At 43.0% G+C, this 26,309-nt stretch overlaps 1 protein-coding gene across 1 annotated transcript in view; it reads left to right on the top strand.

The window, feature by feature from the left end:
• Window positions 1–5,302, top strand: part of MYRFL (myelin regulatory factor like) — a 60,326-nt gene extending 55,024 nt beyond the window's left edge. The window contains exons 24-26 of the mRNA XM_077839290.1: window positions 2,139–2,247; window positions 5,046–5,120; window positions 5,216–5,302. Of these exons, the coding sequence (XP_077695416.1) occupies window positions 2,139–2,247; window positions 5,046–5,120; window positions 5,216–5,302 (271 nt within the window). The remainder of the gene's footprint in view (window positions 1–2,138; window positions 2,248–5,045; window positions 5,121–5,215) is intronic.
• Window positions 5,303–26,309: the final 21,007 nt, after the last annotated feature.

The following is a 26,309-nucleotide window of genomic DNA, read 5'->3' as shown; positions in this document are numbered from 1 at the left end:
GGCTTTAGAATGAAATTGCTTCTGCCGCATTTTTCTGGACCCCAGATGAAACTCATTCCTGTGCAGAGGGCCAGGACTATGTCTAGGCATAACTTAAGTCTTTGAAATAGCTCTGCAGTGGGATATATTGCATCAGGCTAGTGCCAGCACTCTGCACAAGGATGCATTTCACCCACTGAGACAGACGTTAAAATGTGATCGTCTTAGGCCCAAATTCTATAGATAAGCCCATATGTAACTTTACTCACTGCCCATAAGCATTTGAAGGATTGGGGCCTTCATTTATTGTGATTTTTCTTAATAAAGGAAATGTTAATTAAGAGACTAGAAAATAGTTCCTGTCCTTACCTATGCCATGGGGCAGAGCTAACCAACAGCAAAGCTCTTAGTCAGCAAAGGCTTCTCGTCTTGAACATAGGTCGAGTTCCATTCTGTTCTCTCAGAAGTAACCGGTTCTTCTGCTCCTCTTCTCCTCCAGTGGAGGCTGATCCCACTCAAAATGGTTGTTGAATTGGGAATGCTTAGTTCTGCCTCATGACATTTCATTACTCTGATCTCTCAGAATTCCAAGGCAGAGTTTTATGAAGCTAATGGAACACGCTTTAAAGGCAATCTGCTGACCTCACATACGAACACTCTCGCTTGTAAGATTAGCGTGACCATAACAGGACTCCTACTGAAGTGGCTGTGCATCATCTGAAGCGGTAGAAAGAAACCTTTTGTTTAAGCGTGTGACTTTATGTACAAATGTTGCAGCCCTCGTGCATGGATATGAATGTGTCATGCTCATAGTTTTAGAAAATAGGGTGCTAAATTTATTGTCATGCTCCCGCTGTGTTCTCCAGTTCTTTTGCTCTGAATGTATTTCAGTGACCTTTCACTGACAAAACAAACCAACCAGAAATCCACAGACAATCCACATTTAATTGCGTGTGTTGTTATATCCAAATACTATGTTCTTATTTCCGCTAAATAAAATCAAGCGAAGCCAACATACCCCATTGCAACCTATCTAGGGCGCAGTATGTGGCATGTGCATTATACATTTGTACAATTGCTGTGTTGTACAAATGTCTAAGTAAAGCTGTACAAGCCCTTTTTTCTCCTCCCAGAAAAAAAACAACCCTACATTTTTATGCCACCTTGCTGCTTCCATTTTTCTGTCACCTGTTGCCTCATCCAGCTTCTTCTGGGTCTGTTTTTTTCTGACCCTCAAGTCCTATCACAGCTGCCCAGGCTGGCAGGATTGGAACGGCATGACCATGGTCAGATACTATTGGAAAAGGAGGGGGGCAGGGTCTTTTCAGTGGAAGGATTCTGACTGGAATTCTCTCCCTGGGCCAATGTTGACCTGGGACCTCAATCAGGGCAAAGCGCAGGATGTGCTTGTTCCCTTTTTAATTGCGTGCATGTTTGTGCACAGCAGGATTGTGGTTCTTTGTGAAGGTTCCTGTTCTAATGTGTGTGTTGGGCTTGTCTTCTGTCAAGGTTTGTTTATTGTCTTGTTATGGTGTCCAAAGGTTTTCTGGCCCTGGGGAAGATAAACTAAAGCATGTAGTTATTGTTGTTTTGGAGAGATTGGAATATGCTATTGCCTTTCGTCTGAACATCCTTTAGTGTTGGAGAAGTTTATATGCAGACATGGATTTGACTTTGCAGTTAGATGGGCTGAACCAAAACTGCAGATGCAAACTCTCCCAGGAAAGAGTCCAGATCATGATTAGAGTTTCTGAGCCACAGAAACCCTAATTTCCTTTATTTTGGCCACTAAGGGCGTGTCTACATTGCAGCTGGGGGTGTGAATGGCAGCTGGTGTGGACGTGCCCACGTTAGCTGTACTCTGGCTAACTCGCTAATAATAGAAGTGAGGTTGCCATGGCGTGGGCTGCACATGTGAGTGTTTACTCCGGGGAGTGAAATGGGCTTGTGCAGCCTGTGCTGTGCCATGTCCTTACTTCTATTTGTAGCCCTCTAGCTAAAGGACAGCTAGTGTGGGCATGTCCACATGACCTGCCGTTCACACCCCCAGCTGCAATGAAGACACTACCCTTAAGAATTTGTTTTAGTTTTTTTCCAGTCTGTCTTTCAGTTCCAAGCAGCAGAGTAGAACCTTGGATTCTTTTTCTTTTTTCTTGAAGCACTACGGAGCCATTAATCGTCTTTCAATGCAAAGTCACTTTTGGAAATATGTGTTCCTATCAGTCACGAAACAGAAACAAAAGAGAGGCTTTCCAAGAAACCACCCAGGTAACACTTTTCTGAGTTGCAAAGCTAAAATGAAAATCGAGGCAAACCCAGGAATACATGTTCAATGTCCCCATGAGCTTGGCCCTGAGAGGTATTAAGCAAAGAAATAATTTGTAACTAGTCTCGCCCTCTGTCAAATCATTTGGCACTTCTTAAAGACATCCGTGCATGCATCTTTCTGAGACAACCCTGATACCTAAATTGCATGAGACTGTGGGCCTCAGTAATGCATTTTGGGATGTCTTTAGGAAGTGCCAGTATATGTTATAGATGAGACGATAAAACTTTGAAAAGGTTAGTCATAACTCATGTATCTGCTGAACGTCCCTCCCCAGTACAGGAGATGGAGACATTCAGGTTGTAATTCTGTGAAGCTGTGGGTGCTTAACTCCCTTCCCCAGCAGAAAGCCATCCTGGGGTGATCAAAGCACAGAGATGTGTTAGGGGTAGGGGACAGAAGAGCCTACACTCAGGAACTCCAGGCACATGCAAAGGCAGCAAAAGCAAGCCAACAAATCTCTAGGTTCAGTCAATTCCGCACTTGTGGGTGCTTGAAAAATATCAATGAAAAACAGATACAAGATTAAAACCCTCAAATTATTTTGGCAAACATATTAGGCCAAATTCTGCTCACAGTTTAATGGTGGAAATCCAAACTAAAATCCAAATCTAATAGAGTTAGTCTGCATTTCCACTGGTGTAAATGAAAGTAGAACTTAACCCGTTAGTGCGAATCAGTTTGCTGCTCCACATTGCAAAAACTGACTTAATGATGGTTTAAGGCTCCCATTGGGCTCTTGTGAGGGTGGCTTTTTCCTGTCTTCATTTCTCCTCTGTAGACTCACTCAAATATAAAATGCATGTTACATACCACTTGGGGTGCATGGACCCTCACAAACTTCAGAGCTGGTGGTAAATACCTATGGAGGAAGATGTAACACGATAGGACTCTGGGGTGTTCGCCACCGTGGCCACATGGTGATGAAGTCCCCCACCCCCAAGCCCCTGGCCATCCTACTGCTTCCACTGCTAGTGAATTATGACTTTAAGGTGAAATCCTGGCTCCATTGAAAACAAAGGTAAAACTGCCATTTAGTTCAGTGGGGCCAGAATTTCACCTATAAAGCAATGTAGAGAGAAGCTTGCTGTGTGTAGGTGAGAATTATTTTCATATATTCTCTGGGATGTCTTGGGGGGAATAGAAGTTGTCCCAAACACCAGAACTTTTCCATCCACCCAAGCCAGTTGGAGGTCTGATCCTGCCAGGTGTTGGGCACTCACTTCCAGCAAAGAGATGGGTGCCCTAAACTACCATTAACTTCAATAAGAATTGAGGCAGCTCAGTACCTCACAGGAATGGGTATTTAGTCTTTATTGTACTTGCCTGGAAGTGCGTCTGCTAGCTTAAAAAAAGGGTGGGAGTGGGGAATAAAGGTGGTAGAAAATTTGCAAATAAAATTCTAGGGCAAACCTACATGTCATGAACACTTGGGAGTCGTGTTTGGCCCATTACACATCTGCTTTTAGCTTGGGGAACATACATGCTCCTTACACCCTGCATTCTTAAGTATTATTAAATTGCTGATTTGCTGCTGTGCTGATCAGCTGGAGCCCTGTCTTCCTCTACCTGCCCAAGATGACTTTCAAATGCCATTGAAAAAGATGTAGGGTTGCTGTGGCTACAGCAAATCATCAGGTACAAGCGAATGAAGATCCTGGGAGCTCTGACCTCCAGCTGTATTTCCAGCAGCCCCTGAAGCTCTGAGTCAAACCCAGAGAGTCTCCATATCTGCCCACGTAGGGATGTCATTGGGACTGACTGGCAGCAAAGCTAGTCAGGCTTCATTTGTCAACTTGAAATTCACATCAAAGGACTAAAGCTGTCTAGTTTGACCCATAGGTAAGAAACTGCTTCCAGCAGCTGTAACAGTGAGTTATTCAAGGTTGGCATGAGTCAGAATAAAAATGCTGCTATTGAAAGTATTTGTTTTCAAGCTTATTTTCCTGAGCGTAGAGAGATTTATTCCCCAGGGGTTAGTAGCCCAGCAGTCAGCTGGCCTCTGAACAATTTCTGCCTAAAATTTATAATGTGCATAATACCTATTGCCCCAGGGCGAGGGGGTAGCTGGGACTTTGATATCTGTGAGGTCCTTGAATGAAATGTGAGTGCCAAGTCAAACCATTATAACATTGTTCTTCCTGGAAATAGTGGGGTTGAATCATCCCTATACAATCTCAGGGAAAAGTGTCAGAGCCAAAATACATTACTTGCATTTGTATGTGGTAGAGTGTTATATCACACACACACAACCAAATCTTGCATGCGGACATCTTCTTGCAACAGTCCTGGAGTGTATATGCTGCTTTATGCCTTGGAATACATAGAAGCCTGTGCACACCCAGGGTATTAGTCCTGCTGCGGCTTGTTAATCTGCTGAATCACGTTTACCACTAGTGCACTGTAAACTTTACAGAGCACTTTGGCACCTCTGGAAAATTTTTAGTTTCCTAAAGGAGTCAAGAGGGAGCTTCGTGATTCACAGCCAGCCTGGAATGCTGGGAGCCAGATGTCTGTCAATTCCTGAGCTGATCAGAACAAAACCCATTCAGAACATTAGAAGTCAGCACTTTCCTTTTGTCTTTAAGTGTGCTGACTTCTCTCACTGTAGCTATCAAGTCTTGTTATCGCAATGACTCATACTGCATTTGGCAGTGAAATGCTTTCACAGCCTATCCTTCTCTCCAACTGAATGTAAAATGAGGTTATCAAATTTCTCTTTCTATAATTCATTATCTAGGGATGTCAGCATATTTGGATTCTCCCTGTAACTTGGTGGTATGACAGCGCATACCATTTCCGAGTAGCTGCACCGGTAAGCCTTTTTCAAATGGGAAATAGACCAAAAGACAAATGACATTTTAGCTGTGATTAGTTTCTACATTAATCTCCTTTATTTTTCTCCTGCAGGATCTTGCAGACTGTTCAACAGATCCAAATTATGCTGGGATATTTTTTACGGATTACTACTTCTACTTCTATCGACAGTGTAACTAAAATATTGCTGATCATTCTGTTTATTGGGGGGAGAGATAATACTCATGGTACCGAAAAGACTATTGTCTTAGTAAAAGCTTGCAAATGAAATGAGATGTGTGGAATGTTTCCTAGTTTTTGTTTAACCGTTAACTTTTAGAGACAAGTGGGCAAAAATAAATTATTTGACTGTAATCCAGGCTCTGCATGTCAAGTCATTACTTGTAAAAGGACGTGATTTCTGAAAATCAATGGAGAGCTCAATGTGTAGATATTAAAGGGTTCCACTGCTCTTAGCACTGCTATAAAATACAGGAGATGGGGGAAAAAATAGTGGCATTCTAATATACTTCAGACTGTTCAGAAGACTTTGACATAATAAAAATATCAGTTGCAGCTGAGACTTGTTTTTGTCCTACAAGCATCTACCCTCCAGTATTGTCTGCCTCCTTCTTTATAGTATATATGATTTCTACCAAACAAAAGCTTTGTTATAGAGGAGGTTGTACAAGTACAAAATCTCATTGACGTAATAGCGACAAGTTTAGGAAACCTCGTTCCACAGTGCATGCAATTATTTCGCTGCGTCATGTGGGCCAACACACCCGTGCTAACATCACACTCAGCAACAAATGTGCAACTTTAACACCAGTGATGTTGATGCTAGAATGAAGAGTATGTTTCAGATATGATCTTTTGGTTTGATCTGTGCAGAAGAATATATCCTTGGTTATTTTTTGGCTGTGCTGTGCCCCAGCTTTTAAGCAGTCTCTTGGAGAAACCACTTCAGTGGGCCAACCCCAAGAGTTTCCCGTCAAGTAAGTCACTTTCATGCACATCATTCGTTAAAAAGTTACAGAAAATTCCCACTTTGTTACAATGTGTAAAGACATGTGTCAGTGTGCTGGAAGAGTGAGAGAACAGGAAAATGATAATGGGATGCTGTGCATAGTTTTGTAAGATAGACGTGTACTTGGTGGTATCTACATTCTTCTATGTTTAGGAAAATTGTTTTTTTAAAGATAAGGTTAGGATGACTGTCACTTAAGTTATACGTTTGCTGTTGAGATAGAGGAAGTACATGAATTATGAGTAGTGGATGCTGTCAGTAAGTGGGTATAAGGAAAATTATTTGTATTGGGGAGGGAGGAGAAAAAGGAATATAATGGTGATATTCTAGATTTTGGGAAATTGATGAAATGTACATGTGAGCAATCTTAATCCTAAATTAAATCTATTGGTTTTTTTTGGGGGGGAAATTTCTCTGGTTTCTAAATAAACATAACATTGCTAATATATATTCAGATGTTTAGCCATGAGGGGAAAAGCTCTGAAGAAAATCTTGCCTCTAAAAATCAGTTTACTTTAATCTTTAACCACAAACACTAAAATGTCTTAATTGTAATTGTATGGCTACTGCCTGACACCACTATAGGGCAGAATTAAGGTTGTCTGGGTGCCTTAAATTTGTATTTCTTTAATGTAATCCTTAACTCTGAACTTTCTGGGTTTATAGAAGTTTGGGGATAATTGCAACCTCCCTGAAATTTTTTACTCCCAAATGACTAGCAGAAACTCTCAACCTTGACTCCATCTTTGCCGGGGAAATAATATATATATATATTATATACTATAATAGCCTGGAAATGGGCTTGATATGGAAGTCTGGATCCAAAAGGATTCAGAATCTGGACAAAACCAATTTCTGCTTTTAGGTTTCAGAGGAGAATCTCCTACATTGATGGTTGTCTCTTAAAAATTACACATGCTCTCCATCAAACACATGACCATACACATGCATTTTTAACAAAACTGTAGATCAATAGGCCTACCTGCTGTTCATTGGATATTGCTCTTGGTAGATATATTGTTCTAACTGACCTGTAGCACTGCAGTGGGAGAATGTGGGTTTTCCACAATGTAACTTCATCAAAACAAACCTCTGGCTAATGCTAGTGGAGACCTCCCCCCCCAACATTTTTGTGCAACATTTTCATGGTGTGTTTTGTACAAATTGAATTTTTGACAAATTTAGTTGAAAATTCTGTAAGTTTCAACCAATTTCACCCATGGCACATTTATCTAGCCACTCTCCTTTTAGGACTTGATGCAGGTTCAAAGGAATGGCTGTTGTGCAGAAGCCCATATTCTAAGTTGTCCAACGTAACAAAAGTCCAACTCTTGTTGATTATTTATAAAGTAAGCAAAAGTTGGAAACAGACTAGTACAGTACAAACTGGATAGTCTAAGTTAAAGTAATTGTGATAATGGGTCTTCATAGCTTCTGGAAAAGTCTCAGCTTGGTATGACAAGCTGAGATTCTAGAAAGGGGAGGAAATGTTTATAGTTAAATAACCATGTCTTTTGTTTTGTTACTTGTAAATGGGATGAGGCTGTCACTGACATCTTCTTGGACACTGAGCTTACATTGAAATGTAGATAAACAGGCTCAGGCTGAAGCCCAACCCCCTCCCCACCTCTTCCGTCCATATAAGCACTTAGGACCCAGGTCCCAGAATCTGGTGGAGGATAAGTCCAAGCCTAAATCCCTCTGGGACTTGGGTCCAAATGTTATCATTTTGTAGCGTGGATGGAACATAGGCCTGGGTTCTCAAGACTCATGTCCTTAGAGACCACCAACACTATCCCATAATCCCATGGGCCAGTGTTCCTAACCCATTCCAAAAGTAGCCTATTGACTCCCAGGAAATGGAAGCAACCCCTCTGGTGCAAGTACAGCTGCTTGGCGTTTAACCCTTCCATTTGATTCTGACCACTGAGCTGCAGACAGAGATAACTGTCTATGACCACTGACAGGAACAAGTCTTTGACAAGTGTGCTACTACCTGGCCACTGAACCACAGTCAGATACTGGTAAATCTCTGGTGTGAGATGAGCAAGACATTCAAATTCAGTCAGAATCCCAGAAATGACCATGTGTACCAAGTAGTAGTGAACATGCTGATAGTGTTGGAGATTCACTGGACCTATGACCAATGCAGAAAGCAAGTTAAGCAACGCAAGAGAGAGTGCTGGAAAGTCAGGGATGAGAACAGCCCCTCGGAGAACTCACCATCATCCTGCCTCTTTTATGAGGACTGTGACCAGGTGCTCGATACTATGCCAAAACACTGATCCCGCAGCAGTTCATGATAGCCTGGTCAGGCGGGATGGTGGGCTTTTGACCCTCAAATCCAATATAGCACTGGAGGGGAGCCAGCAAACAGTGAATCAGGCTAGCAAAGTGACTCTGATGCTCATACCAGTCCCCAAGGAGGGTTTGCCGATGGAGCAGCTGTCGCATGTCCTGGATCCAAACCTGGAAGAATTTGATGACCCCCAGGAGGAGCAGCTGGTCACAGAACAGGCAGCAGAAACAGATGAAGCAGAAGTAGCCCCGGAGCCTGGTAATTTTCTCGCTCTGTTGTTGTTAATGTACAAATGGGACTGATTTCCAGTTTGAGCAATTTTTGAGCAATGCAATTTTTGTTACAAGTCATGGGTAGCAGTGTGTATTTGGTACTAGAGAAGACTTCATGCCAGCCCCATGGCATTATCCCCCACATCACAACGTGGAATTCAAAATGAAGACCAGGAAGTGAAAAACAGTTAAGCATTTCATGTGACATTTTTACCTGATACGCACATATTCTTACAAAGATGTGCTGGGGTGTTCAGAGGAAGAATCTTATATTGCCTTGCTTTTCTGAGTACTCAGAATTTTTGAGCCTTGACGTTCCAAAGGCACTTCTCTCTGAGGATGTTCTGAACCTTTTTTGAAGTCCTGAGGCAATAATGCACTGTGATATATCTGCTTTCAGGCCCTTCCACCTTTGCAGCTCAGTCTCAGTCCAACAGGAGACTGGTTTTTCAAACGGTTGGAGAGCGGTCCAAGAGGCAGCGTTTCCTCAATTGCCTTAGGGTTGACATCCTGGACAGGGCCAATATGCTCGTCAAATACCAAAGGGAAAAGGATTCATGACAGATGGAAATGCCCAGGCAGGCTGTGGAGCATGAGGAGAACACGGCAGTGCACGAGGAAAGATTTGCAGTGCAGTTTCTGGCACAGGAACGTTGCTTGGGGGAGGAAGATAGAGCACAGCAGCAAGACCTGTTTGAGAGGCTGCTTGCACTAGTGGCCACTCGAGTTCAGGCTCCTGCTCCAACTGCACCACGTCCTGAGTTCTCTCCATGGTACCAGGTCCTCCAGACCAGGAATGCATTGGACAATACCAGGGTTGGGTGGCCCATGCAGCCATGGCTGAATGGTAGTTAGACAGGAAAACGTACCTCCTGCAGTTCTTCACTGCTTTGCAGCGGCACCAGGTGTGTGCTAAACATGGTAGAAACAGACAGGAGAATGGTAAACCAGGAGGCACACACAAGTAGAGGGTTTAATTATTTGCAGGGACAAAACATACCTGAAGATGTGTGATGCTGTGTAAAACAAAGGTGACCATTTATATCACTCTTGTTTCCACGGTTACACCATTCCACAAACCTTATACAAAGTGTATCATATAACGTGTCAATGGAAAAGTTATGATTTGCTAAGTACGATTATCCTGTTTATATGCATATATCATCTTTGTATCTGAAATCATGAATATTAGCTATGTACTTGTATCTTACACATGTGTTGTATTCCTGGGTGACATCCCCCAGATAGAAGTTACATCAAGGCTAGACAGCTGTGTGTTAATGGCCCCGCTCATCAAGGATACTCAGCTGTCACAGTGGGCCATTGAAGAAACTCATCCCATGCAGGTGGCTCTTCCTGAGGATGCCTCCGACAGGGAGGGGCCAATGGCCGCTCCCTGTGAGTCACAAGCCATGTGATACGCTCATGTGACCCTGGACTCCATCTTGGGCCAGTAACTTTCCAGAAACAGGGGAGGTGGGCTTTGTTTGGGACAGTAAACTTCCATGCACTGGGCAGAGGATATAAAAAGGCATGTGAGCCATCTTCGTTTTCTTCATTCCCGGCTTCATTTCTCTGGACGGGATTTCTAACAAGGAAGGTCTGAACAAGGACTGATGACCCACAATCTGTTTGGGTGATTCCAGAGAGACTTTTGCAAGATAGCAGTTTATTCCATCACTGCTACAAACCTGATATAAGAACTTTGCAACCACTTGCATGATTCCTTAACCATTCAATAACTCTTTTCTTTCTATTTTTAATTTAGTTTTTACTTACTAAAGGATTGGCATCAGCATGATTATTGGGCAAGAACTGAGTTTTATATTGACCTGGCTAAATGGCTAATCCCTGGGGATTATAGGGACTTTATAGCTGATGAAATTGGTTTTCAGTAACCACTCATCATAAAGTCCAGTGTCTGGGTGGTGAGACAAGGGCTGGAATGCCCAAGTAGACTGCATCTCTGACTTCTTGTTAACCAGTGTGGTAAGACAGAAGTTCACATTTGTTCCTGGCTTGGTATAATCTAATGATAGAATAACCATCAGTTTGAGGTGAATCTGCCCCATTTCTCAGCAGTCTGTCCTGAATTTGACATTCTCAGCTGTGACCCGCTGAGGCATGGTGACAAGATGTACTTACAGTGAGCATTCAAAGGCTACAGCAGGTGCTTTACTAGAGGGCTAGACTACTCCTATTTAGTATGATCAGATCTGGATGTCAAACCACGATGACATCTCATAGTAATACTTGAGTTAACATTTTTTACTTGACTTTCAAATAAACCACCTAGCCATCTCTTGACTCCTTCAAAAAAGACATCTTTAAAAACACTGTTGGAATTTCACAGCTTTAAACACATTGGTCCAGCCAGCGAGACCACTCTGTGTTACTGATTCAAAAGTGGTTTTTGGCAAACTGCCCTACACAGAACTGAAAGCAGATTCTAGGTCCCATCATTCACACATGTTCCCCTGAAATCGAGAACTACTGGGCATCATTGGCATAAACTAGACAAGATTGTCAAAAGTCAATGTTTAATTACTTTTTATAGGAAAAAGAAAAGGAGTACTTGTGGCACCTTAGAGACTAACCAATTTATTTGAGCATGAGCTTTCATGCTCATATAAATTGGTTAGTCTCTAAGGTGCCACAAGTACTCCTTTTCTTTTTGCGAATACAGACTAACACGGCTGTTACTCTGAAACCTGTCACTTTTTATAGGGTCTCCCTTCCGGATTCAGACAAGATTCCCATTGAACATCATTACCAGATTAAACTTTGAACTCCACACTTAAAAATGTGAGAAAACAGTCCAGTGGGGATCAATCATTTCTTAGCTTACAAATATTTGTCACCTTATTTTTCCATCATATGGAACGGGAATACTGTATCAGTGCATAATCACCTTGCATGCCATGGAAGGAGGCAGGGAGAGGTGGGGCTCATTAGTCCGTGAGCACAGAAGTGGCACAGGCATGTCCACGTGGCATGATAATTCTCTCTGCTTCACTCATGCATCTGAATCTTTTGCCCTCATATGTAAAGGAAGATGTGCATGAGTCCCGTGAGGGAGCCAAGCAGCTGGCTGACTTGTACTCCGTTCTGGCCCCTCTACTCAAGTGTGGAGAGTGCCTGGGGCAGAAAAAGTAAACCAAAGCAGGAGTAACTGAAGTTACTCACATGAGAGAGCAGATAGGATTGGATAGGAGAGTAGCTCTGTCTAGTGCCCAGAGGTGAGTAACATTCCCTCTCTCATTTGCACATCAGGTCTCTGGTTTCTCACTCTGGTTGTGGTAGCCATGGCGATTTACAATAATTGCTACCCTGTTCTTCTGCTGTGAGGTGTTTTATGTCTATTTGCTCTAAACATTGTTTCTTACATACTTCTTGTGTTTCTCTCGTGCTTCATGCATTTGGCTCTATGGACTTCCCTATCCACACAGTTTGCATTGCTTTTTTTATGTTAACTGTGCTATTATCATTGGAATACAGTAAGTGCCTCCAAAAGACCATAGTGCAATTGTGACCTGAATACCTAATCTATATTGTTTATTTTGTTGTCTCCTTATTGAGCTATGTATTTATTTATGTAACTTAAAAGCATATCAGCGACCCTATACAGTAGCTGCTGCTTCACGGTATACAGGGAAATCGTATGAGAGATCAGAACTGAGTTTCATATGTGACGCAAGATTTTTGAGGCTGAATTTCAGGGTATTTGTTTCCTTATGTGAAGACCTCATTCTTGTTAAGCGTAGTGTCCCGTGCTTATGAAGCAGCAGTACAGACATATCGTGAAAACTCTCATGATAGAAACCACAAAGTCTCTTACACTGATTATGATCTTCATCTTGGACTAGCTCCACTGAATGGCAGGTACGCAGCTAGCTGCATTGGAAACATGTAACTAAAGCCAAACTCTTTTAGCTTCCAACAGGGTCAAGGGAGGCTTGCTTCTTAGAGGAAAGAATCCAAAATGGGGATTGCAGCTAGAGAAGATGCAGCAAAACCCTGCATTTTGCCCTGTATTGTCATGTAGTTTTGTCCCACCTGCTGATTGGCAGCACTAATGCACTTGTGCTTTTTAAGGTCTCCTGTAAAGCTACCTCTAGTCTATTGTGGAAAAATGTACTTTCAAAATGTCTGACGTACGCAGCAGACCGTTTGCTCGGTCCTTTCTCCTCTTATTGTTCAGATCACCAAGAATAGCCACACTCTGCTTGAAACCAGGATTTTGGAGCAACCGAAGTAAAGGTAGCCCTGATTGATCTATCCCAGCTTTTACATAAGACCCAGGACCTTCTCAGACAGGATATTTGGGGCAGGTTTAGTCTGTGCTATGCAGGTATGCAGCCAGGATGGATGGTTTAAATTAAAAAAAACTGCTAACTTTTATCTTAAGTGGTAAATGTGAGTGAGAATGAGTATTGGGGCTGCCAGCGAAGTCAGTGATAGTTGCCAGTGCTTAGCCCTTTTCAAAATTAACCCCCCGCCCTTCTATTTAGTAGCCAAGACGTGAATTTAGGTGCCTAACTTTAGACCCCAGGTTTGAACATTTTGGTCTTAACTCAAGGTGCTCATTAATCTGGGATGCAGCTGTCTACTATGTAAACACACGTTTAGAATATATGCAGTAAAAATCGTTATGAACAGTGGTTATAGAGCAAGTTAAAGAACCACTTTCCACTGCTAAATACCTCTGTTGGTTAGCAGCCCTCTCTTTCTGCCCTTCTGTCTCTCTCGTGCGTGCCCACACACAATCAGACAGACAGCAAATCATGACCATGTTATGGATTTGTTTCGTGATACTTTTTTAAAGCTGATATTAGTGGTTTTGAGTTCTGAGTGGATTACTTGTGAAACTGAGATATTTATAAATATCCCAGTCTACTCACACACAGCTGCAGTAATGGAATACAATTCAAAGGCACTAAAATCAAGCTACTAAAACACTGGTGCTTCTTAAGAATAGGATCTATAAGGCATCCACACAATAGCTATGTACTGTATGCTTAAACACACAGATAAATGTTGTTTCTGCTTCTCAAATCAAGCAACAGGAAGTTCCAAAAACCTTTTCGTTATTAGCACTCAAATCACTGGCAGTCTGCTTACCTCCATACAAGACATTCAGGGAGCCATGGTCCCAACCTTGATGAGTTTACACTCTAAATATACAGAGACAAATTGTACTACTGGCTGACTAAAAGATGAGTCTTTAATAGATGCCAGAAGATGTCAGCAGGTCACTGGGTAATGTGTGACCAGATTGGCTGTGAGTTTAAAAATGTCAGCAAGGCAGTATAGTATGAAATAAGTACATTTGATATGGATTCAATGTAGGCACAACCATTTTTAACACTCTCACATATCTTAAAATAGTCGAACTGCCTTTTACAAATGTAATCTCTCCCTCTCCCCCCGGTTCCCAAATAGCTTGTTTTACTGGCCTTAGATTTCTTTGCCCGAATTTCATAAAAATTGGCATTTTCAGTCAAAGTACAAGCTGCTGATTTAAAATAATAGGTTTTATAATGGAAATCCTGACCCAGTTTTAACCTTCCTTGCCATAGTCCTGGAACAGGCTGGGGAGTCTACCCAGGGTCAGTCAATGTAGTAGTGGAACAGAAGTCTTTTATGACTATTTGGCCTGAATTCAGAGAGCCTGTTTTCCCCAACAGCTGACCACGGCCATGGGGAGGAGCAGACTTGAGGTTGCGTCCTCACTTGGCTCTTCAAGAAGGTCAGTTCCTCAGATCAGTCATCTTTATTTGGCGTCTGCTATTCCAAGCAAGGGTGCTGGAACAATTTTTATAGTGGGGGTGCTCAGAGCCATTGAACCAAACTGTAAACTTTGTATATAATGGAAACTACTTCAAGACGGGGGTGCAGCAGCTCCCCCCCCACATACCCTGAATTCCAGTACGTATGAGTCCAGTCAGACCTATTCTCCTGAAACCCATCTCTCCCTCTCTCTCTCTCTCTTTGGATTATTTGTCTTTATGGAGGAAAGGCCCTCATCTGCTGGCCTCCTACTTCAGGGCCTTAACTAACTATACTTCCTTTGGCCTGACAGATATTTTCCTAGTCATCCTGGGCTCCTGCTTTATCTTTTCCAAAGAAGGGAATTGTTACAATACTTTTAAATAATGAGATTTAAAAGAGGTCATCTTAGTAATGGGAATAAGGGAAGCTGCTTTTATGAATGGAGTTTGGGACAAAACTCATTTTGTTAAGGGGCAGCTTCTTTAATTTCCAGTTGGTATAAAATGTATCGCATCAATGTTGGTGCACAGTACTACAAGCACAGAATTTACAAATTCAAGTTTCATGTCCATTTCACTTGCAGGAATATTCAGCTGGGTTACACCATTGCTTTGCATTTCTTATCCAATCTTAATGTTACACTTTCCTCTCCACAACATAATCTAAATGATAGACCAGCTGGATGTATTGATTAAAATCCTTATTTAGCTTTTTTATTAATCTTCATGGTCCTGTCCTAGAATTATGAGGTGGCCAGGGTCTATCAGAAAAGAAATCTGTAGGAGCAAAATGCAATATTTACAAGTCAAGGCTTCTACCTAAAACATATTGCTGATTCCTAAAATAAGTTGATTTGTGAATACACTGTTGTACCCACAAAGCATTATACATTTCGGGGGAGGGATATCTCAGTGGTTTGAGCATTGGCCTGCTAAACCCAGGGTTGTGAGTTCAATCCTTGAGGGGGCCATTTAGGGATCCGGGGCAAAAATTGGGGATTGGTCCTGCTTTGAACAGGGGGTTGGACTAGATGACCTCCTAAGGTCCCTTCCAACCCTGATATTCTATGATTCTGTCTGGGATAAAGCTCTTTCAGACTAGATTACTTCTAAATGATTTGCATGTATTTTGCTGACACACTGGATGGCATTTTTCTCCATATACCTTGGTGAACACACAGATTAAGAAACACCATTAGGAGCTAGACATAATCTCATTCTCTGGACTGTGTGCCAAATCCTGCCAATCTAACTCAGGAGGAATGTTCATGTAAATCCTCTGCATGGACTGTCATCTTAAACTCCCCTGCAATGTCAGCAAGGAAGGGGGTCATGATGATCAGCCTCAGATGCCCCACATTCCCAAATAATGTGTATTTGGAGGCACGGATGTTCTTCTAGTGCATAAACTGCAATAGCAGCCCAAATGAGCTGTGCTTTAGCCCCATGCGCTGTCCAAGAATTCCATCCTTCTACCTTGGCTTGTACAAACTGCACAAAGTCAGTTTGTACAGGCAGGGTGAAATTCACCTGAACTGAATGATTGTCCTGAGCATCTTTGCAGTATCAATACTGTTGTGTTTTAGCAAAACCCATCATATCGTGATGATTTGATTTCATCACTAACTTGATGCGATAGGCAATCATTTTAGTGTATGTTTGTTTTTCCAATAACAAAATAAGGCATTAACTAAACATAACTATATTTTCATGGTCTCTCATCAAGGATAATTTAGACCCCAGATCTTTTTCTGATACTCACTTAGAGTCTCGGACCTCTTTTAAATGTTTGGACTAACAGGGATCATTAGCATAAATAAAATTCTGTAGTTATGCCACCTCTAGTTTGGCCTGATTTGGTTCTGATTCTGCTCTCATTGAATGGTGAAATTCCTGCTGCTTTCAGTGGAAGAATTATTGGGCCCTAAAACTCTCTCTCATGCTCTTACTATGTCCGCGTAACTACATGTAATTGTTTCCCTCACCCTTCTTCTCTCCTTCTCTTCTATTGGTTCACACTCACATGTTGAGTGTAGAGTCTAGTTTAAGACCAGACGTTTTGGAGCAGGGACTGTGCTAGATGCTGTACACAGGTATGATTGGGACCTTGGGTGCTCCCACAATATAGATACAGTACTAATAAATAGTAATAATGGGAGTTTGGGACCCAGATCGGGCCCTTCTTTTTACTCTAAGTTTCCATTTCCCCTCTTTCATTATTCAACATAAATGGCTGTACTGATTGTGGATCCTTGAAGACTTTTTGAAATTTCAGGAATAACCCTGAGTTTTGTCAGGTGAAGAGTCCTAAGCCATAGATTTTTTTTTTCCTAGCATCTTCTCTTGTTGCAAGGAGCTTGTAGTTTGAAGTGTCTTTAAGCAGTCTGTCTGCAATAGTGTTCAGTCTTTCCCTGGAAGGGTGATGGAGGAGTAGGGATGGGCCATGGGTCCGTGCTTCTTGTAAAACTTGAACGCTACCCTGATTAGAACTGAATTTCTCGTCAAATGCCTGCTCTGGCCATTCGGAAATAGTCTTCTGGAGACGGAATTACTTTGTGGCCACCTCCTTCCAGAGCCAGCGCCCTAGTTTGCTGCAGTGTGTTCTGTAGGTCAGGGCTTCTCAACCTTTTTGATACCAGGGACCAGCCTGCTGCCTTCCTAAACTGTGTCAGGGAGATCACAGGGACTTGCGCTGGTCCACAGACTGGTCGTTGAGAAACACCACTCTAGGGCACATGTCTCATTTTCTAGAATGGTCTGGGATTTGCTGCATCTCCGTTATTCCACCCTGTTATCTTCCAAAATCCCCATTCTTTCTCCCATTTCAGGAAATCTTGGGCCCAGAGAAGTCACTTCTGGCTTCCTTTTCCCAGTTCTGTTGTTTCATCTGTAGCAGTAGCCATAATCATTTTTGAAAGATTTAATTTCTTTAGGTACAGAAGCCTGCATTAGCTGGGTTGCCATGGTAACCATCTCACTGGATGCCGAGTGTTGACTGTATGAATCCCACAGGAGCACGAGTACCCCTTTCATTTACAAAAAAATGTTACTGGATATCCAGTTTTAATTTGTGCTCACTGTTTTCGCTCAGACTGTCAGTAGTAGTGAGCTCTTGAGCTATGCATCCATTACTTTTAATGGTTGTGTCTCTCAGATGATTTATGTGTGCATCAGCATACCCACTGTATTTGGGATCATAATCTTGCCCATGGGATATAAAATTACCCAGAAGTGCATGCAATGCAGAACTCTCTGTGGCCCTCCCAATTCCCAGCTTGTTTCCCTGTAGTCCATCAAGAGCATGGCCATTCAAACCATGTTCTGTGCTACAGTTCCTGTGGAATCCATTTGACATGTGTTTGCACTCATTTGAATCGCTCCTCTAGCTCCTCGTCTCCTCCCAAACCAAGTTCAGGAATTTTGTCCTCTTCAAGACTGTACAGTTGTGCCCCTGCCTGTATTTCTGCTCTTGTCTCATCACATGCTTCCTCACCCTCCTTGTCAGCTCCTGTTAACCCCTTAGCTCACTTTTATTGGTGCCTTCTTTCAGGCCACCACTTTCCCAGGGGGCCAGCCTACTCCATTCTCCATGTAAATTCCTCTGAAAACCCACTACTTCCCTGAGGCCCACACCCACTAACCTACATCAATATTAAGTCATTAAATGCTAAGCTAACAGAGAGCTTCCCCTGGGCCTCCAAGTGGGTTTGCACCTGATTTGTTTTGTCTTAGAGCCTAATCCTACAAGTGCACCTGTGCGAGTTGGCTCCTGTGCCTGTGTGGAGACCTGTTGACTTCTCTGAGGCTCCAATGTGACAACAGGGTCCTCCCTTAAGACACAGTTGCAGAATCTGGGCCTTAAGCTATAAGGCCAGAACCTCAAAGGCTTTTAGGTGCCTAACTCCCATTGCTTTCAATTTCATGGGAGTTAGATTCTTAAATACCTTTGAGGATCTGGGCTGAAATTCCTCTGGGCTAGGTCTGTCCATACAAGTGTATTACACAGCACCAACAACACCTGTAACAGTCAGCAAATAATATAAGTGCCCTGGCGCAACTTAAGGCAAAGGATGCAGACCTAACTCGGAATTTTTGGGCAGAGGCGTTTGCCACTTCATAGCATAATGTCATTCGGGGTGCTGGAACGCAGTGGGGGTGCTGAGAGCCATTGAACCAAACTGTAAACCCTGTATATGATGGAAACCACTTCAAGCCAGGGGGTGCTGCAGCACTTCCCACACCCCTAGTTCCAGCACCTATTATGTCATTTTAATATCTTTTTTTTTTTTGTATTTATGAAAAAATAATTGGAAGTGCTCACCAACACAACAAATGACATTTGGGCTTTGCAGATCTCCCTTGATTCCTCTGTGTAGAAGACAGGGATCATTTGTCTTAACATAGTTTGCACCTTTAAGCACTTCAGTACTGTGCTGCTTCTGTCTGTGTAGGTTCCAAGAGCCATTTCCCCTTATTTGAATTGGTTTAGATAAGCTTGTTCTACAGGTCAGAACAGAAGCTGCATGTATTTGTGTACAAAGAATGATTGATTGTCAGTCCAGGTTAAATGCATATATAGAATAGTTCCAGCCCACAGGATTAGCAAAAAGCATTTCAAAGTCAATTGCATCAAATTAGATGGCTCAGACCCACATACTGTACATAGTACACTGCTTCCTTCCTCCTCTGTGTCTGTCATCTGGAAGATGAAAAATTATAAAGGCGGAAGCTGAAAGCATCATTAAATGTTAATCTGCTGGGGCTTCCTTAGTGCTACTGAGGTCAGTTTCTGTTTCTGAATATAGTGACAGATGGGGTGTCCGCTGTGAAAAAACGCAGCTTTGCCAAAAGCCATCAGGACATGAGCTGTCCGTCATCCTGCACGTGCTCCCACCATGCGCCCTATTAACAGTGAATGTGAGCTCTGTGTGTGTTTTAAGATGGAAATGTTCAGAAGGGAGCATAGGGGGATGTGAATTCCCACTAAGAATAGATAGGTAGAAACACAGGCATGGATATTATGTATTGACAATAAATTAGGGAGGATAGGCTTCAAAGAAGAGCCAGTCATGAGCTTTTGGCTGCTGTAGGTACATCTCCATTGCGTTTTAAAGGCAGAGAGTCTCAGAACCCAGGTGTTCAGACCCAGGCTTGTGGAGCTTGCGCTGTGACACCAGAAACAGCTGTGTAGATGTTCGGGCTCTGGCTTTGAATCTCTCACATCCTGCAGCCTTCAAATGCAATTTTAAATTGGTTTGTGCAGAAACATTAGGGTCTTTAAATTGTTGCTAAAGGCAATTTCCCTCAAGTTGGAGGACACCATGACTTTGCCACATTTGATTCAGGAATCAAACCTTGGAGGTTTACCCATTAGTACAAAATGATATTTGAGGTCATTAGCTGACAATCTTGGGAATTTTACTTTAATAAAGGAGAGCTCCATTGCTGTTTAGTTGGCTGAAATGTAAGAAAGGTGAATGGTCTTGCTTGGGTCTCTCTCTATATACACCTGTTTTGTACTGTGTGTCTGGATTGCTATAGCTTTTACAGCATCTCTTTGTAATGTACCAGGGGGAGGATGCAGTGTAAAACAAACCAATACAGGCCCTCTCCACACAGCACTACACAGCCTATTATTAGCAAGCATGGTGCAATTACTGCTTCAATTGCCACTTTGTGCTACTTGTTTGACACACTGAATGCACTACGGCTGACGAGCTAAGGTATTGCTCAGCAACTCCAGGGAGAGTTGCTGGCACTGTGACCCAAAGCCTGTCTACTGGCAGATGAGACAGCGGAGAAACGAGTGACTCCCTAGGCCCAAAGAAGTCCTGCTATTTCACACAGTTATGTTGGCTAGCCTGCAAACCTGCTGGTTTCAGTACGTAAGGGGTGCTGTTCCTAATGCCCCTATGGAGCGCAGGCAAGTTCCTCTGTTGCTTTAGATGGATCAGAGACTTCCTTCCCTTCCTGTCTCTAAACTCCTGTATGTCATTGCCAGTGCTGCTGTAATGGCTGCCCCCAATCCACTCTTGAGCTGGCTGTGTTTTGATGGTGGGGGAAGGGTTTCATGTATCATTCTACAGAGCATTCTGAGGCTTGCGAAAAGGACTCTATACATCAGCAAATAATAAAATTCCTCGAGTTTGCCACCCCGAGAGGACAGGCACACTCTGCTGAACGGATAAATAAGCCCAGCTGTTTCAACTCTGCCTGACCTTACTTAACTTCACTATCCTGCAGAGTATGCAATTTACAGGGCTGCGGTTATATTAGATAGGTTAATTGGACACGTCATTCTCTGGGCTTGATTTTCTTTTAAGGGCACAAAATGCTTCAGTGCTTGTATAATTGTGTACTGTAAAGGTCAGCAGATCAGTCCAGAACGAACCTTTTTACTCTTTTAAATTGGCAAAGTTTTATAGAAAGCATTTTCCATGTCAATAAGAGAGAGCCTACATATTCAGCCTCTTGTTTCCACTGAACTGAATAGCTTCATGTCTGAAACAAACGGACTATCTAGCTGTGCTTATGCACAAAGTCAGACTCTGAATGGATATGGCCTTTCCACAAGAGAAGCAGAGGCTTGACTCTGAGAGGGAGGCTGTGTTGCAGAAGCTGCAAAAGCTGCAACAAAATTATTGAAATCCTGGAACACGCTGACTTCTAGGAACTGGAATTACAAAGAAAGCCTGGCTGTGGGTGTAGCCAATGACGCTTATTGAGGCTGTTCTGTTTTCTCTCTATCTTGGTACGTATGTAGCCCCAGTTACTGTTGTATCTGAGTCTCTCACAACCAGTAATAGAATTCATGCTCACAGCCCTGTGAGTAGACAGGAAGAACTATTATTCTCATCGTACAGACGAGAAACTGAGACACAGAAGGACAAACTTGGCCAAGTTCACTCAGGAAGTCTCTGGCAGTGGAGGGGAACCAGGACTTCTGAGTCCCAGGTAAGCCTGGCACCTAAACCACTGGATCATCTTTCTTCCCATATAGACATATCTCTATTAGGATCGTGTGAGTCTTGCAGGGACTGGTTTATCACCTGCATTGTGCAGTTCAGTTTTCAGGAGATCGAAATGAGCCAACTGAAACACTCTGCTGGGGAAATCCAGGTCTGTGAGCCACTGTGATGCCTCTCTGCTTCAGCAAGAGTGAGCTTTGCTGGTGATTAGACAGTGTCAGCTCTCTGCCACACCAGTCTGTCACCTCACCAGCAAACACCTCAGCACTCTACCAGTCTTCACCTTGCCTAGCAGGTAATAATCAGTGAACTCTGGTCCCTGAGCTTTTCTGAGATGTCTCGCTGCAATTCACAGCACTTACGGCTGTACAGTCATAGAAGATATTAAGTCCCCTATTTTAAACTGTTTGTACATTACATCTTATTAACTGAACTACAGTAACTTCTCTTCAAACACCGCACTGAGTTGGTTTGTAGTCAAAATAAAACAAGTTTATTAACAAAAGGACATAGGTTGAGTAATACCATGTAGAAGGAATAAAGCTAGAAATGGTTACAAACAAATAAAAGTAACAATATGCTTTCTGATGGCTAAGACCTAACTCAACAAGCTGCAGTCTTTGTTCAAGGTAGATTCCTCACCACTCTCCCTTTCCCACCAATAGCTGGTGTGACAAAGTTCCTCCTCTACCTTGGTGGGTCTCGTGCTTATTGGTGGATTTGCTCGCCTTGGAGCTTCACAGCAGCGCTCAGTTTGGCTGTTTTCATGAACCCACAGACCAGGTCAACTCCTCCTGTGTCTGACCAGGAGTTGGGAGGTTTTGGGGGAACTCGGGCCCAACCTCTACTCCGGGTTCCAGCCCAGGGCCCTTTGGAATGCAGAGGTCTGGAGTGCCTCCTGGAACAGCTGTGCGACAGCTACAACTCCCTGGGCTACTTCCCCATGGCCTCCTTCCAACACCTTCTTTATCCTCACCATAGGACCTTCTTCCTGGTGTCTGATAATGCTTGTACTCCTCAGTCCTCCAACAGTATGCGTTCTCACTCTCAGCTCCTAGCGCCTCTTACTCCCAGCTCCTTACACGCACACCACAAACTGAAGTGAGGTCCTTTTTAAACCCAGGTACCCCAATTAGCCTGCCTTAATTGATTCTAGCAGCTTCTTGATTGGCTGCAGGTGTTCTAATCAGCCTGTCTGTCTTAATTGTCTCCAGAAGGTTCCTGATTGTTCTGGAACCTTCCCTGTTACCTTACCCAGGGAAAACGGACCTAGTTAACCTGGGGCTAATATATCTGCCTTCTATTACTCTCCTGTAGCCATCTGGCCTGACCCTGTCACACTGGCTAATTCTTAGCTTAGATTCCTGCATAGTCCAAGGCTCTGGTTTTCCTTGTCTCCTCAGGTGAAGGAGAACTTCAAGTTTTTCTGTGTGTCCTTAATATCTCTAAGTTTGCCTTTGTTTTCAGGGTTAAGTGGGTTCCCTGGGATTCTGTCTCCTTCAGGGGGCTTACTCCATTTTGATTAAAGTGTCCCTTAGTATGTCCCAGTGTGTTGCTTCCTGAGGCAATTTTGCAATATAACTGCTCTGTTCCTGTAAGCTGTGATACAAATGAGCAGCCCATTGAATTTGGCCACACCAGGTTTGAGGTGTTGGCCTCTTTCCTTTGTCTGGAGAACATCTGTTCATCAACTTGCCCTGACATACCTGGTTTACAAAGCTTTTAGTGACAGACTTTTAACTGTAACATCAATGAGTAGCCCTAATTCCACATACAACACTGTAACGTAAATTTCACAGTGATATTTTTGACCAGTGTGGTGTTAGCTTTCATATGATCCCTCACAAGACCTAGTTTGTACAAAAGTCACTTCAGCAGTGTTTAGCGCAGGGGTAGGCAACCTATGGCATTTGTGCCAAAGGCGGCACACGAGCTGATTTTCACTGGCACTCACACTGCCCGGGTCCTGGCCACCGGTCCAGGGGGCTCTGCATTTTAATTTAATTTTAAATGAAGCTTCTTAAACATTTTAAAAACCTTATTTACTTTACATATAACGATAGTTTAGTTATATATTATAGACTTCTAGAAAGAGACCTTCAAAAACCATTAAAATGTATTACTGGCATGCGAAACCTTAAATTAGAGTGAATAAATGAAGACTCGGCACACCACTTCTGAAAGGTTGCCGATCCCTGGTCTAGGGTATGAATACAGTGGTGCCTAGGCTCACACCAAGTCACACAAGTTTATGTGGAGGTTTTGAGTTTGATAGACTGTCTCAGAAGGGAAACATGCCTCCTTTCCCAAAGCAGGGATGATTTTCACAGGCTATGAAACCTGTGGTGAGAGGGGGACTCAGGCTGGGATAAGTTTTATGTTTATGCTTCTCAAAAGTGCTGGCAAAAAAATCTGAGGTTGAAATTTTGCCTTGATTCAGTGGGGCACTTGGATCCTTCGCTGGAGAGCAGAGAGAAGGGAAAAGAGAAAATTCCACCAGCCATTTCTGAGGCGAGATGAGAGGAGAGGTAACAGAGACCCAAGAGTCTCTTCACCTTTGGCAGGAGGTGATGGGGAGCAAGGAGCAAAGTGGCTGGAGCCGCTATATCATTCACAGAATGAGGAAGGTGGGGGAAGAGAAGGGTAGTTCCCAAACTGCTGCTTTTTCCATAGGACCTGTGGGCCCAAATGCAGGAGGAAGAGTGGAGAGGCAGAAGCTCTCCTGCACACAGTGTTTGGGAACAGCAGCAGAAGCAAGAAACCCTGCCATAAAGGACACGTAAGTGTGTGTGTTAGGGGATTTATAGGGGGCAGAATCAGTAGGGAGTGGAATTGCTTTAGGGCAGAGCTGATTTATTTAGAAGCCAGAAAAGGTGAGAAAAGGGGCACAATTGATTGGACTAGGAGCCGGTAGAATTAATGGGGGATTTATGTGATTTATTGGGGGGAGGGTGAAAAGATGTCAGTGGAAATTAAATCTGTATGGATTTGGTGGTGTGGTAGCACACGTATTCTTCACCCAGGTTATGTAGGTATAGTCCTCAGACAGGTAGGTGTTGCGAAATATTTCGATACCTGCTCCTAACTCTTCCTCCAGGCCACATAAGGAGTGAGTGAGAAAGTTGTGCCCTGTGAAACAGAGGAGACACCTTGCCCCTGACAGCCCTTCAGGTCTAGCCCAGACACACTGGAGTGGCCTGGTGCCTGACAGCACCTGGAGAGGTATGAGGGCGAGGAAAATCATATTTGGAAAGGATACTTTGATATCAGTGTATGTAAGAAAGCCATGAGGAGGGGGACATGGTCCTCTTCCCTTTTAGTTGCTATGTGTATTGGCTGCTGTCCTTACTTCCAGAATACAGCTACTGTGGCTTGAATGTTACCTCTGCCCCTGACTGAAACTGCCCCTGCTTGGTGGCTGCTGCTTCCTGTCCCTGCTTCTGCATCTCCTCTCAATTTTAATTGTAAGCATGGAGGGGAGCTGGAATGATTCAATGGGAAAGGGTTCGCTAGGGCCCCCTCCATACTGTTGGGGTGCAAGCTCCTCAGACTTCGTAAGGGGTGTATTTTGAGTCTCTTAATCAATTTTTGTAAAAAATATATATTGTGTTCAAAAATAGCCACCCAGCTGGGGGTGTAGCGCCGATCCTGTGGATCCGTGACAACATCTCAAATGATCTGCTTATTCTTTGAAATATACAGCATATAGTTGCCCTTCTTTTTTCACTGAAAATATCTGTAGTTATGCAACTTACCATGAAATTTGCTAGATCTTTTAAAAATCCCTACACCATATTAATATAATCTGAGAAGTGAATCCAACAGGCTGACTCTCTTTGTATGATTTAATTATACATTTATCCAAATTATATATCACCAGTTTTTGTGCTGACCAATCTGTTTAAATCCAACTGCAGTTTCTGTGTTTCTCAGTCTTCTATAGCTTTTACTAACAAACAACTCAGGGCTTGTCTACATGGCAAGTTACTGCATGGCAAGCCAGGGCATGAATCTACAGCACCCCAGCTTGTCATGCAGTAATGTCCCATGTGGACCCTGTGACAGCACAGGGGGTGGTCCCAGAGTGTGACTGGGCTTCCTGCTACTTGCAAAGTGTGCTAGGCTGCTCTCCAGGGCGTTCAGTCCGCTGTAGCAGAGTCCACACGGGGGTGTTACTGCACAGCAAACTGGTGCTCCATAGATTGATGGGTACCCTGGCTGGCTGGAAAGTAATTCACCGTGTAGAGGAGCCCTGTTGTTTGTCACCAACAAACTTCTTATCGCTTGGTCTGCTTTCAGTCTAGAACAAGGCATTTGTGCTTAACCTACAGCTACGGATTTTCCTCAGTAACCTCCTATAAAGAACTTTATTTAAAAATAAAGGGTTTGAAAATCTATTTGACTATGTAGCGTGTGCAAAGTCAAACACACACAGACACTTTTGCAGGATCAAGTCTAAAAAGACCGACCAAGGGTGAGGAAAGGGACGCAACATACAAGCACAATGAATTAGATGATTGGCTCATGTTTTGTTTGCTCTCTAGCATTTAAAAGTGTGTTATTAGAATGTTCTCAGTTGCTCCTTAATGCAGCTGTTGTTAGCTGTTGTTTTTCAGAGGCATAGTGGTAGGATTGGGCTTCGAAGATGGATTTGAGTGTGAAGAGAGAGGCAGAATGAATTGTTACAGTATCCTACTATTTCAGCTACATATATCTAATCTATTTTTATTGTAATTTGGATTATAGTTTCCAGGTATCCAAACTGACAAACATAATGACAGCTACACTTTAAAAATACATCAGTGCATCCATATTAGTATCCCCAACATGACATTAAAATTATAGCAGGATGTGCTATTAAAATTCAT

This window comes from Eretmochelys imbricata, chromosome 1, assembly GCF_965152235.1.
Source record: "Eretmochelys imbricata isolate rEreImb1 chromosome 1, rEreImb1.hap1, whole genome shotgun sequence".
Taxonomy (NCBI): Eukaryota; Metazoa; Chordata; order Testudines; family Cheloniidae; genus Eretmochelys; species Eretmochelys imbricata.
Note: the sequence above shows the minus strand (reverse complement) of the source record. Positions and strands in the feature narration are given on the sequence as shown.